This window comes from Alligator sinensis, unplaced genomic scaffold, assembly GCF_000455745.1.
Source record: "Alligator sinensis unplaced genomic scaffold, ASM45574v1 scaffold1343_1, whole genome shotgun sequence".
In the NCBI taxonomy this organism is placed as follows: Eukaryota; Metazoa; Chordata; order Crocodylia; family Alligatoridae; genus Alligator; species Alligator sinensis.
Window position 1 is genome coordinate 143,396 of NW_005842810.1, and position 10,277 is coordinate 153,672.

General features: G+C 42.4%; 1 protein-coding gene across 9 annotated transcripts in view; it reads left to right on the plus strand.

Moving 5' to 3' along the window:
* FAM184A (family with sequence similarity 184 member A) overlaps positions 1 to 10,277 on the plus strand; it is a 189,913-nt gene that overhangs the window by 142,754 nt on the left and 36,882 nt on the right. For 7 of the 9 annotated variants that reach the window (XR_003091708.1, XM_025191337.1, XM_006035158.3 and 4 more), the window contains 2 exons: positions 5,592 to 5,709; positions 6,765 to 6,869. Coding sequence is in view for 6 of the 9 variants with exons in the window: in XM_025191337.1 (XP_025047122.1) it covers positions 5,592 to 5,709; positions 6,765 to 6,869 (223 nt within the window). In the remaining 3 variants the exon portion in view is untranslated. The remainder of the gene's footprint in view (positions 1 to 5,591; positions 5,710 to 6,764; positions 6,870 to 10,277) is intronic. The other 2 variants (XR_003091710.1, XR_003091709.1) reach the window with 1 other exon arrangement.

The window sequence follows — 10,277 nt, forward strand, 5'->3', positions numbered from 1 at the left end:
TCCACTTTCCTCCCTTTCTTGAAGACAGGCACCACATTGGCCTTCTTCCAGTCTTCGGGCACTACACCAGAGTGCCAAGAGTTTTCAAAGATCCATGCTGGAGGCTGGGCTATGATGCTCGCCAGCTCCTTGAGTACCCTGGGGTGAAGATTGTCAGGGCCGGCTGACTTGAAGGTATCCAGCTTCTCAAGATGTTCCTTCACGAAGTCAGCATCAATGGAGGGCAGGGGATCACCCTCACCCGGACTTCCCTGTCCTGTAGCGGTCATGGGCGTCCCATGGGACTGATGAAAGACCGACGCAAAGTACCTATTTAATAGGTTGGCTTTTTCCTGGGCGTCAGTCGATGGCTTGCCAAAACTCAGTAAGCAGCCCTCCATCCAAAATAATTGCCTGCCCCTGCCTTAAAGGGCTGTAGTGGACGACTGAACTTCAAATGAACACCCTGTTAAGTAGTAGAGTATGGAAAAGGTTGCATGTTGATAAAGGAAATATAGGTTGGATCAATAGATCATAAGGTAGATAGAAAACTGGCTGGATCGTTGGGCTCAAAGGGTAGTAATCAATGGCTCAATGTCTATTTGGCAGCCAGTATCAAGTGGAGTGCCCCTAGGGTCAGTCCTGGGATTGGTTTTGTTCAATATCTTTATCAATGACCTGGAAGATGGGATGGAGTGCTGCACCCTCAGCAAGTTTGCAGATGACACCAAGCCGTAGAGTAGTAGATATCCTGGAGGGTAGGACTAGGATTCAGAGAGACCTTGACAAATTGAAGGATTTGGTCCAAAAGAAATCTGATGAGGTTCATTCAAGAGAAGTGCGAAGTCCTGCACTTAGGATGGAACAATCCCATGCACTAGTACAGACTGAGAACCAACTGGCTAAGCAGCAGTTCTGCAGAAAAGGACCTCAGGGTTACAGAGAACAAGAAGCTAAATATGAGCCAACAGTGTGCTCTTGTTGCAAAGAAGACTAACGGCATAGTCAGCTGCATTAGTAGGAGCATTGCCAGCAGATTGAGGGAAGTAATTATTCCCTTCCTTTCATCACTGATGAGGCCACATCTGGAGTATCATTCCCAGTTTTGGGCCCCCCACTACAGAAAAAAAGGAGACAAATTAGAGTCCAGCACATGGCAACGAACATGGTTAGGGGACTGGGGCACATGACTTCTGAGGAGAGGCTGAGGGAATTGGGCTTCTTTAGTCTGGAAAAGAGAAGACTGAGGGGGTGTTTAATAGCAACCTTCAACTATGTGAAGGGTGGTTCCAAAGAGGATGGAGCTAGACTGTTTTCAGTGGTGGCAGATGACAGAACAAGAAGTAATGGTCTCAAGTTGCAGCAAAGTACGTTTAGGTTAGATTAGGTTAGTTTAGGTTAACTAGATTAGGTTAGTTTAGGTTATTTTATGTTAACTTTCTGACTAGGAGGGTAGTGAAGCACTGAAACAGGCTACTCAGAGAGGTTGTAGAGTTTCCATCCTTGGAGGTTTTTAAGACATGGCTAGACAAAGTGTTGGCTGGGATGATGTAATTATGGGTGGTTCTGCTTGGAGTGGGGGAGGGGGGAGGGGGTTGGACTAGATGACCTCCTGAGGTGCCTTTCAACCCTAATTTTCTATGATTCAGCACATACTTTCAACAAGCACTTGGTGAGAAGGTTAGCAGTAGTAAAATTATCTTCCTGAGGATAAAACCTTTTCAGGGACATAAAGGCTCATTCTGGCACTTAGAAGTGTAATTTTCAGCTAGCAGTTTTAATTATTCATGCCATTTATGCAAAATATATGATATATGATATAATATGATATACCAGCATAGCCTATATCTTTACCATCCTTGTCTTAAAAGGAAATACAGGGCAAGATTCTTGGCTGAATCTAAACTCTTGTCATGTACAGAATGGTGGGAACTAGTTATGGCTCTAAAATCCTGTGCCGCCTGGCTCCTATACCATTAATAGTAGGACCCTTATAAGTCTTTATGCAAGTATTTATTGCATATTATTATTTATTGGTTGCTCCTGCCTCACCCCTGACCCCTCCCTTTTTTCTGCTATATGTGTTGGGGTGTTTTTAAGCCTCCACAGGGGCATTGGTTGTTGGTACAACTAAGGCTGAGGACTTAAATGGGGTGTGCCAATTCTGCTGGGAGCAAAGCCTGAGGCTCCTGGCTAAAGGGTCTTGCCCCTCAGCTCAGAGTCAGACTGATCGCCATATTTGAGGTCAGGAAGGAATTTTACCCCATGGTTAGATTGGTATGGACTGTGGGGAGGTTTGCCTTCCTCTGTAGAAAGGGTTGTGGCCCTCCACCTAGGACCTCTTAAGCATATATCAGCAACATTTTATAGAATCAGGACATTGGCTGCCATGTTTCCCCTGCTTTACCTGTGGCAGGTTAGGTTGTTAGGTCTTCATTGCATCAGAGTTGAAGATAATCTTATTTAGAGTTTAGATTGTATTTGTATGGGATGGTTTGGCTAGAGCTGATCCTGCCTCAGACAGGGGGTTGGACTAGATGACCTCTGGAGATCCCTTCCAGCCCTGTCCTCTATCACTCTATAACTGTACCATGTAAATGCAGTGAGTAATGGACTTAGTGAACTGGAAAAATCTAGTTCTTAGTAACTTAATGGTAGTATCAGTAAGCTATTCTGACTGGATTCTGTACTGTGATATTCACAGAAACTGGCTTCTGAGATGCATGAAAATAAAATGACAGCTGAGCCTAACTCTGGGGATTTGTATACAATAGTTTAATCCAGCATAAAATTTAACAGAGTCTATCAACAAAAATAAAACAGCTGAGTGTATTTAAAAGTCTGTGATGCTTAATCAAAAGCTTTTTTTGCAAATCAAGATGCAATCGTGTTTTTGAAATTTTAAAATATTTTGTCTAAATATGTTTATTCTCTTTAATTATTATTTTGGGGTACAAATAACGCTGGTTGGTATTAGGCCTGTGCGAAGCAACTAGTATTCGCTTCAGATTCGGATTAGGGGGACAGTGATTAGATTGGGTGATTCGAATCACTGTCCCGAATTGATTTGGCCGAATCTCTGAATCACCCAGGCCCATCCCCCACCCACTCTCCCAGCCTGGCAATGGCTGCCCTGCCCAGCCCAACTCCTGGCACTTTGAAGAAGAAAAAAAAAGTGCCGACTCACCGGGTGCTGCTGGGCGGGAGGGGCAATCTCTGTTGCCCCCCCACACCACTGTCCCAGCCCCCACCCTCCATGGCTACCCCGCCTGCCCCAGCTCCGGCACTTCAAGGAAAAAAAAACCTAGAAAAACCCTGGACTCACCGTTCCTGTCAGGTGGGAGGTGATTTCCGCTGCCCCCTGCTGCCCCCCACAGCATGGGGGACTCTTACACAAGCCCCACCAAAGCCCCAAGGCTGCTGCAGAAGTGGTGAGTCCTGGGGCTTTTCTCATTTTTTTTCTTAAAGGGCCAGAGGAGGGAGGGCTGGGGGAGCAGGAGGGGTTTGGGAGACTCATGCAGAGGTCCCCATGCAGCGTGGGGCAGTGGGGGGCAGCGGGGATTGCGCACCCACGTGGCAGCACCTGGTGAGTCGGGGCTTTTTTTTACAGCACCAGGAGCTGGGGCTGGCAAGGCAGCCATGGGGCAGGCTGGGGGAGCCGGCAGGTGATCTTTTAATTGGTCCCCGATTCGATTCGGATTTGGAGATTCAGCCACTGAATTGGGCCGAATCTCCTCTGAATCGAATTGCCACCAGAAGCTTCGCACAGCCCTAGCTGGTATGCTCACTCTAATTCTTACGCTTCCATTTTGAGAATTACATTATTTGAATTGGATGGTGGTAAATTCATGCTTGCATACCCCAAAAAGAAGTGTTCTGCAGACCAAAATATGTGGCCTTCTCTTTTATGCAGCCCCCTAGAAGCTGTGCATGGTGCCAGAACAGAGGCCAATAAGCTAGTGATTTGGGGGGAAACTTAGTTGCGTATTACGCAGAGTTGCAAATGAAATGATTCCTTGCATATATTGCTATTACTCCCTGTCCTTGTAACCTGAGTCCTTTTTCCTTGCCTCAGACCATGCATTCTATGTTAGTTGCTATATCTCCCGTCATCTGCCAGAGGTAGTTATAAGGTCTCTATATTCATTCAGTATTGGAGAATTTTCACCAACTAGTAGAAGTCTCTGTGTTCCTGTACCAGTCACACTAGAGGTCTTCCATAATGAAGCTACAAGGAGGGAGACTATATCATTGAATCATGTGACCCCTTTAACATTTTTCCTCCATCTGTTAGTGAGAGGAAATATCCTTATGTTAAGTCGTGAACAGATTCACTAAGCATGCTCAATTTACCACCTAATGTTATTCTTATAAATTTTAGGCGTACACATGTCAAGAATATGACTGCTTTTGAACAGAAAATACTGCCTTAAAATAAAAAAGTTATATCTATCTCAACAAGTTTTGTGAAATTAAATTGATGCTGACTGAATACCTTAAATTGTAATTTTTCAGGGTCTTTTCTCCTAAGATTCTAAAGTCTGGGCCTGTTTTGAAACTTAGGACAGTAAACTACGTGAAAGTTGAGTTTGACCGAAAAGTGTTTCAGCAGTTTTTCTACTGGAAAATATTCAGCATCAATTAGGAATTTGAAAATTATGTTTTAGCAACAAATGGTGTTTTGAGGTAGTTTCCTAAAAACACTTTCAAAACTTTATCTTTTGCTAAAAACATAAAGATTCTTATGCTGTTTCTTCTATAACTGTTTCCTAAATTGGCTGGCTTGTTTCAGTTTTCTCCTTTAATGCTTTCCCACTCTGCATTTCCAGTTTCTTCATATTTTTCTCAACCTAATCAATTGTTATTTTCCTCTTGAAATGCTAATATCCAAGTATTAATTGCTTTTCTTGCTGCTAATTCCTTTATTTCCGTGTCTAATGGTGGTAAATTGGTTTTTTCAGCCAGCAATTAGTTACTAATTAGTATTCAGCATTCTCGGATATCTTTGCCCCACTCTCCTCCACATCAGCTGAGAAAGATGCTGCCAACCCTGTTTGTCTGTCTCTGTTTCTCTCTCCAATATGATATCTATGCACCTCTTTATAATCTTGTAATGTATTAGATAAATATCAGGACTCTTGTTTTTGCTCAGTGCCTAAGAACAAGTCAGCCAAGATGCATTTTGCTGACTTCTCAAAATTCAAGTTAAATTAAATTAGTTACTCCTGTTCTAGTACATGAAAACTATTTTTTCTTAAATGCATCCTGTGATTCCAGTTCATTTATTTTTCCTTGCTCAAAGGGATTTTCAGTCCTGTCCCAACCAGGTTTCTTTAATGGTACTGACGGTTACATGTACAGAGTTTTCAAAATCTTACCCAAAATGTTATTTGGTACAGTAAGAGAATAGTCTTATATGAAATCCAAACTTGTTAAAACCTCTTTAATAATTCAGATTCATGTTAAAATTGAAATTTTAATGTGTGAGAGGAACGGTTTCCTGTTTTTATTAATTGTATATCCTATTGTACTGATCAAAGATATGACCATATTCATTCAGTTTTTATGTCGATCATATTAAGTTTAAGATGTGCTATTTCTCTCCTATAAAGTTTAGAAGAAATGGAAGAAAAATATCAAAACAGAGAATCAAGACCAGAAGATTTACAGCTTATTGCAGAATTGAAAGATCTGATTGCAGAGAGAGATCAACTCATAAAAAAACTGATTGTAAGGTTTTTGTTTGCTTTTGTTTTTTTGTTTTGTTTTTACATATTTTAAGTCTTGAAGGATATAAACATGTCTGGGAAAAATTGTTCAAAATAGACTTAATATGCACATGCTAATATCCCAGTGACTATAATTGAGCTGTCACAATTAGTAAAGTTAAACATATACATGAACTTTTGCAAGATTGGGCATGATACTGTAAATGTGCTTAACAATTTAAGTTGCAAAAAGCATTTTAGTTGTGTTCTTAGCGAAATGCTCCCCACCTTTGAAGCTGGAATAGAACTAGTAGACCTGCCCTCTGAGGAGCTGGGACCTACAATTTTCAACTGCTTTTCAAAACAAGTATGGAAAGGCCCATGCACTAACCACTAGGGTTTGTGGCTAAACAAGAGAGGGTCCTCCTTCCCCCATGTTTGCTGAGCAGCAGTTTTGGAACTTTTGCTCAGGTTCATGTGTACAGAATCGTGTACCTGCTTTACCAGAGCGCAGCTTCCTGCACATGCTCAGTAGCTGTGCAAATGCATAAGCACGTATAGTAAAATCACTTGCTGTAAGTGTCCTAGCTACGTGGGACAGCTACGTGGCTTGGTTAAGTGCAATTTGAACATACACAATGAAACAAGATTCTGTCCAGAGTCTCCACATCTCTCAAATCCACAGCAGCTTGACAGGATATTCTGATGTTCCTGTTTCAGAAACAAAAATTGAAGACTGAGGTTCAGAATAGTTATCTGGTTATAATTTAGGCAGTACAAAAACTAGAAATTAAGTATTCTGAGTCCTTGCCTATGTATAGCCCACCAGACTGTTTCTTAAGGGTGAAATATAAACAACAGAATCCTATAAATGTAAACTATGTGGTATTCCTTTAATTGCCTGTGGTATGCTATAAACATACATTTTAAATAAAAATTGAAAGGAATTAATAGAAATATAGGTTACTTCTAAAATATTTAGAGCTAGTTATGTTTGAAACAGTTTTTATACATGTATGGTTTTTAGCTAATTGCAAATGCATGCAGAGGTTCTAATTTCTTGCTCTTCTTTGTTAGGAGGACAAAAAATTCTATCAACTGGAGCTGGTTAACAGAGAGACTAACTTCAACAAGGTCTTTAATGCAAGCCCTAACGTTGGTGTTATTAATCCACTGGTGAAGGTATGGTCCACAAGCTTTATTGCTAAAATGAAAAATAAGTCTAAATTAATGTGTGGTAGAAAAACGTCTAGAGACCAAACTTTGGATGGTAGTGTTGAAGTGATATTGTAGTCTTGATGGCCCAGAAAATACTTGAGACAGGAGTTTTTTGTGTGATACCTGTTATCCCAGCCATGCAGTTGTTCCAGTAGATTTAGGCACGCTTTCAGGTATCATGGTACTCTTCCTCAGGTCTTTGGGAGAGAAGCAGGCACAGCAGAGCTAAATAGATAAATAAATAAGAAATAAATAGGAATAGGATATAAGATAAATGATCAGGTAGCCAACTGACAAGAGAGCTGTAGTAAAAACCTGATGAGTGGAAAGCAGCATCATTTCAGTAGGTTGTTATCAAGCATGAAATGAAGAGATTAGCAAGTATCGAGTAGATTATAATGGACCATGAAGTCATATCATTGGTTCTTAGTGTCCAATAAGCTAAAGAGTTTTTGCTTCCAGGCTCATCTTTTGACGGTGTTTTGTAAATTTTTCTTGAACATGAAAACTATGAGGTCAGACAAGAAGTGATTATTCTGTGAAAAATGTTCTTCTACTTGTGTTCTAGTGTCTCTGGCCTTTATCATTTTTGAGCGATCACTGTATCTGGTACATAGTTTTTGTCTAGTTTCACTCATATAGTTGCCATGGCTAGGGACAGACATTAGACATAAACTGGTGTAAGTGATCAGAAGCTGGTTTCAACCTGTAACAGAACAGATGTTCAGTACACATAAACCAGTTTGAAAATGGCTGAAACCAGTTTGAGATAAACCTGGTTGAATGTAGCATCAGACTTAACTGATCTGGGTCAAACCATTTTATGCAATGTCTGTCCCAAACCCCTTGCTGGTTTAAGTTAAATCAAACTCCCCCAGCATCCCGGCATGTTCTCTGGCTGGGCAGGGCTCTCGGCTCCACAGCAGGGCTAGCCCCTCTCCTCTGCTCCCTGGCTGCAGCTGTGGCAGAGACAGCAGGCATCTGCCGGCTCCCTCCCCTCCCCATCCCCTCTGCCGTACAGACACCTCTCAGTATTAGCTAGCAGACCACATCCTGGCTATGGTTCATGCTGTGGCAGATGGAACAAAGGCAGAATCAAAAGATAGCTGGTAATGTCCCTCTGTTGTTTTCTTAATGTGGTGATAAACACTGTGTTATCAATTGGCTGGTCAGGAGGGTGGGAACCCCTCCCTAATCCGAGCATCCTGTTGGGGCCTGGCCACCCCTCCCCCCCTCAACTCAGTACTGTGGAATAGAAGAGAGGGCTGCTCTGGTGTCCCCTGGCTTCTAGCCTGAGCCACTGCTAGCATGTGCCTGCATGTCTGAGATGTCTGTCTGGTTACAAACTGATTTAGCCTATCCAAGTTACATTAACCTGCAAAGATTGAAGCAATTCAGGTTCAGGCTTTTTGAATGTCTGCCCCTAACCCATGAGAGCATTTAGTGTACTAGATGAGGTATATCACTTTCCAGGATAGATATGTAAATGATCCATGGATTCTGATGGTTTTATTGTGGGGAGTGTCACGTGTTGTGTTAGTAGAGGTGAGTTGACAGGTCTTATACTTGTTTTGAGACAAGCTTGGGTCACTTTTGGTTCCTTTTGAACAGTGGGAAGTTTGCTTCTGATAATGAGTTGGGCAAGGTTGGGAGGGTGTCTGAAGGCCAGGAACTGGGAGGAGTTGCAGGCTTAGTGGAACTGTCTCTCAAAGTATGGTCCTTTTAAAATATAGGTTGTAATTGTCTGACGATCCTTTTTATTGATTTGTGTGTGGGATGGTAGGTGGCAACCAACAGTTGTCAGTCGAGTTTTTTTTCTTGTATTGTAGGAGATTATTGCAGGGCATTTAGACAACACACTCAAAGATACAGTCTAGTTCACTGCTGGATTGTACTGGGTTGCTGGGTAAAGACAGTTTTCAGTTTGCTGAGATGCGTCTCATAAGTATTCTCAGAGGAAATGCTGTGGTACGTAAGGGACTGACCATAGAATACTGCTTACATAAGTGTGGTCATCCATGGGAAGGTTTTTTGGTTGTTGTTGGGTTTGTTTGGTTTTTTTTTTTTTGGGGGGGGGGGGGGATGTGAAATTGTGTTATCTAGAAAGTGGATGTTTCAGTGTAGGAGGATTTCAGAGAGAATTTGATTGAAGGGTAGTACTTTTTAAGCCTGTGGTAGAAGCCATTATGCAAGTCCAGATGTTCAGTCCAGATAATAAAAATGTCATACGTGTAGTGCAGGTATAGTGCAGTTTTGGTGGCAAATTTTTCTAAAAATTTCTCTTCCAGGTGGCTCATGAAGACATTGGTATATTGTAGAGCTATCTTTATGACTATAGCTGTGCCCATGGTTTGGAGGAAGTGTCAGTTGTTGAAACTGAAGTTGTGGCTGAGGATGGAATGGATGAATTACGCAATATGTTGTGGTTGCAAATATGAGTGTAATCTGTTTTCTTATAGGTATTTCAGGCAGGCAGCTGTGTCTTCATGGTGTGGGATCTTAGTGTATAGGCTGATGCCATCCATGGTTGAAGTATGGTCTTCTCAGGGAGGTGATTAATGTTTGGGAACTTGTTGAGGAAGTCTGTTGCATCTTGTAGAGAATTCGCTCTTTAAGTGACAGGTGGTTTCAGGATGGTTTCTATGAATCCTGATATCTCTTCAGTGAGGATACCACAGTTGGATATGATGAGTGTGCCAAAGTTACCTTTGTAAATCTTTGGGAGCATATAAAATGTTCCTGGGGTAGGAGAGTGGGAAGAGAGGAGGAGAGTTCCTGGGGTAGGAGAGGGGAGGAGACTTCTACTTAGTAGAAGTAATTTTTCCTGAAGCTAGTCTGGAAAGGATTTCATAATATTTTTCATTTCCTGAGTAAAAATGGATGTGGTTCTCCCAAAGATCTTTATAATAGTGTCAGAGAATTGTCTGTTTAGCCTCATTGGGGGCATCCAGACGAGCGCGCACGTACATCTTGCAGCGTCTCAAGCCCCTTTGAGGTGCTGCAAGGCGCATGTTTAGGAACAAAAAAACGTTCCCTGCACTGCATATTTGCAGTGCAGGGGCAAAATTAGACCCCTGAATATCCAGGGGTCAAAAAAAACCATGCCGCAGAACAGTAGGGCAAGGCATGATCGCAGAGGCAACCCGGGAGTTGGTCCTAAACGAGAGATGCTCTGGTTTCTGGCCAGAGCATCTCTGTGGTGCTCCTGCTGCCCCCAGAGCTGTCAAAGATAAGGCAGAGACATGGGGTCAGGGATTTATGGGTGTGGGTGGGTGTGAGGAGTGGCAGGGGGATGTTGGGGAGTGTCGGGGGCTATGGGGAGTGGTGGGGGAATGCCTGGGAGGTGCCAGTGGCTCTGGGGAGTGGCAGGGA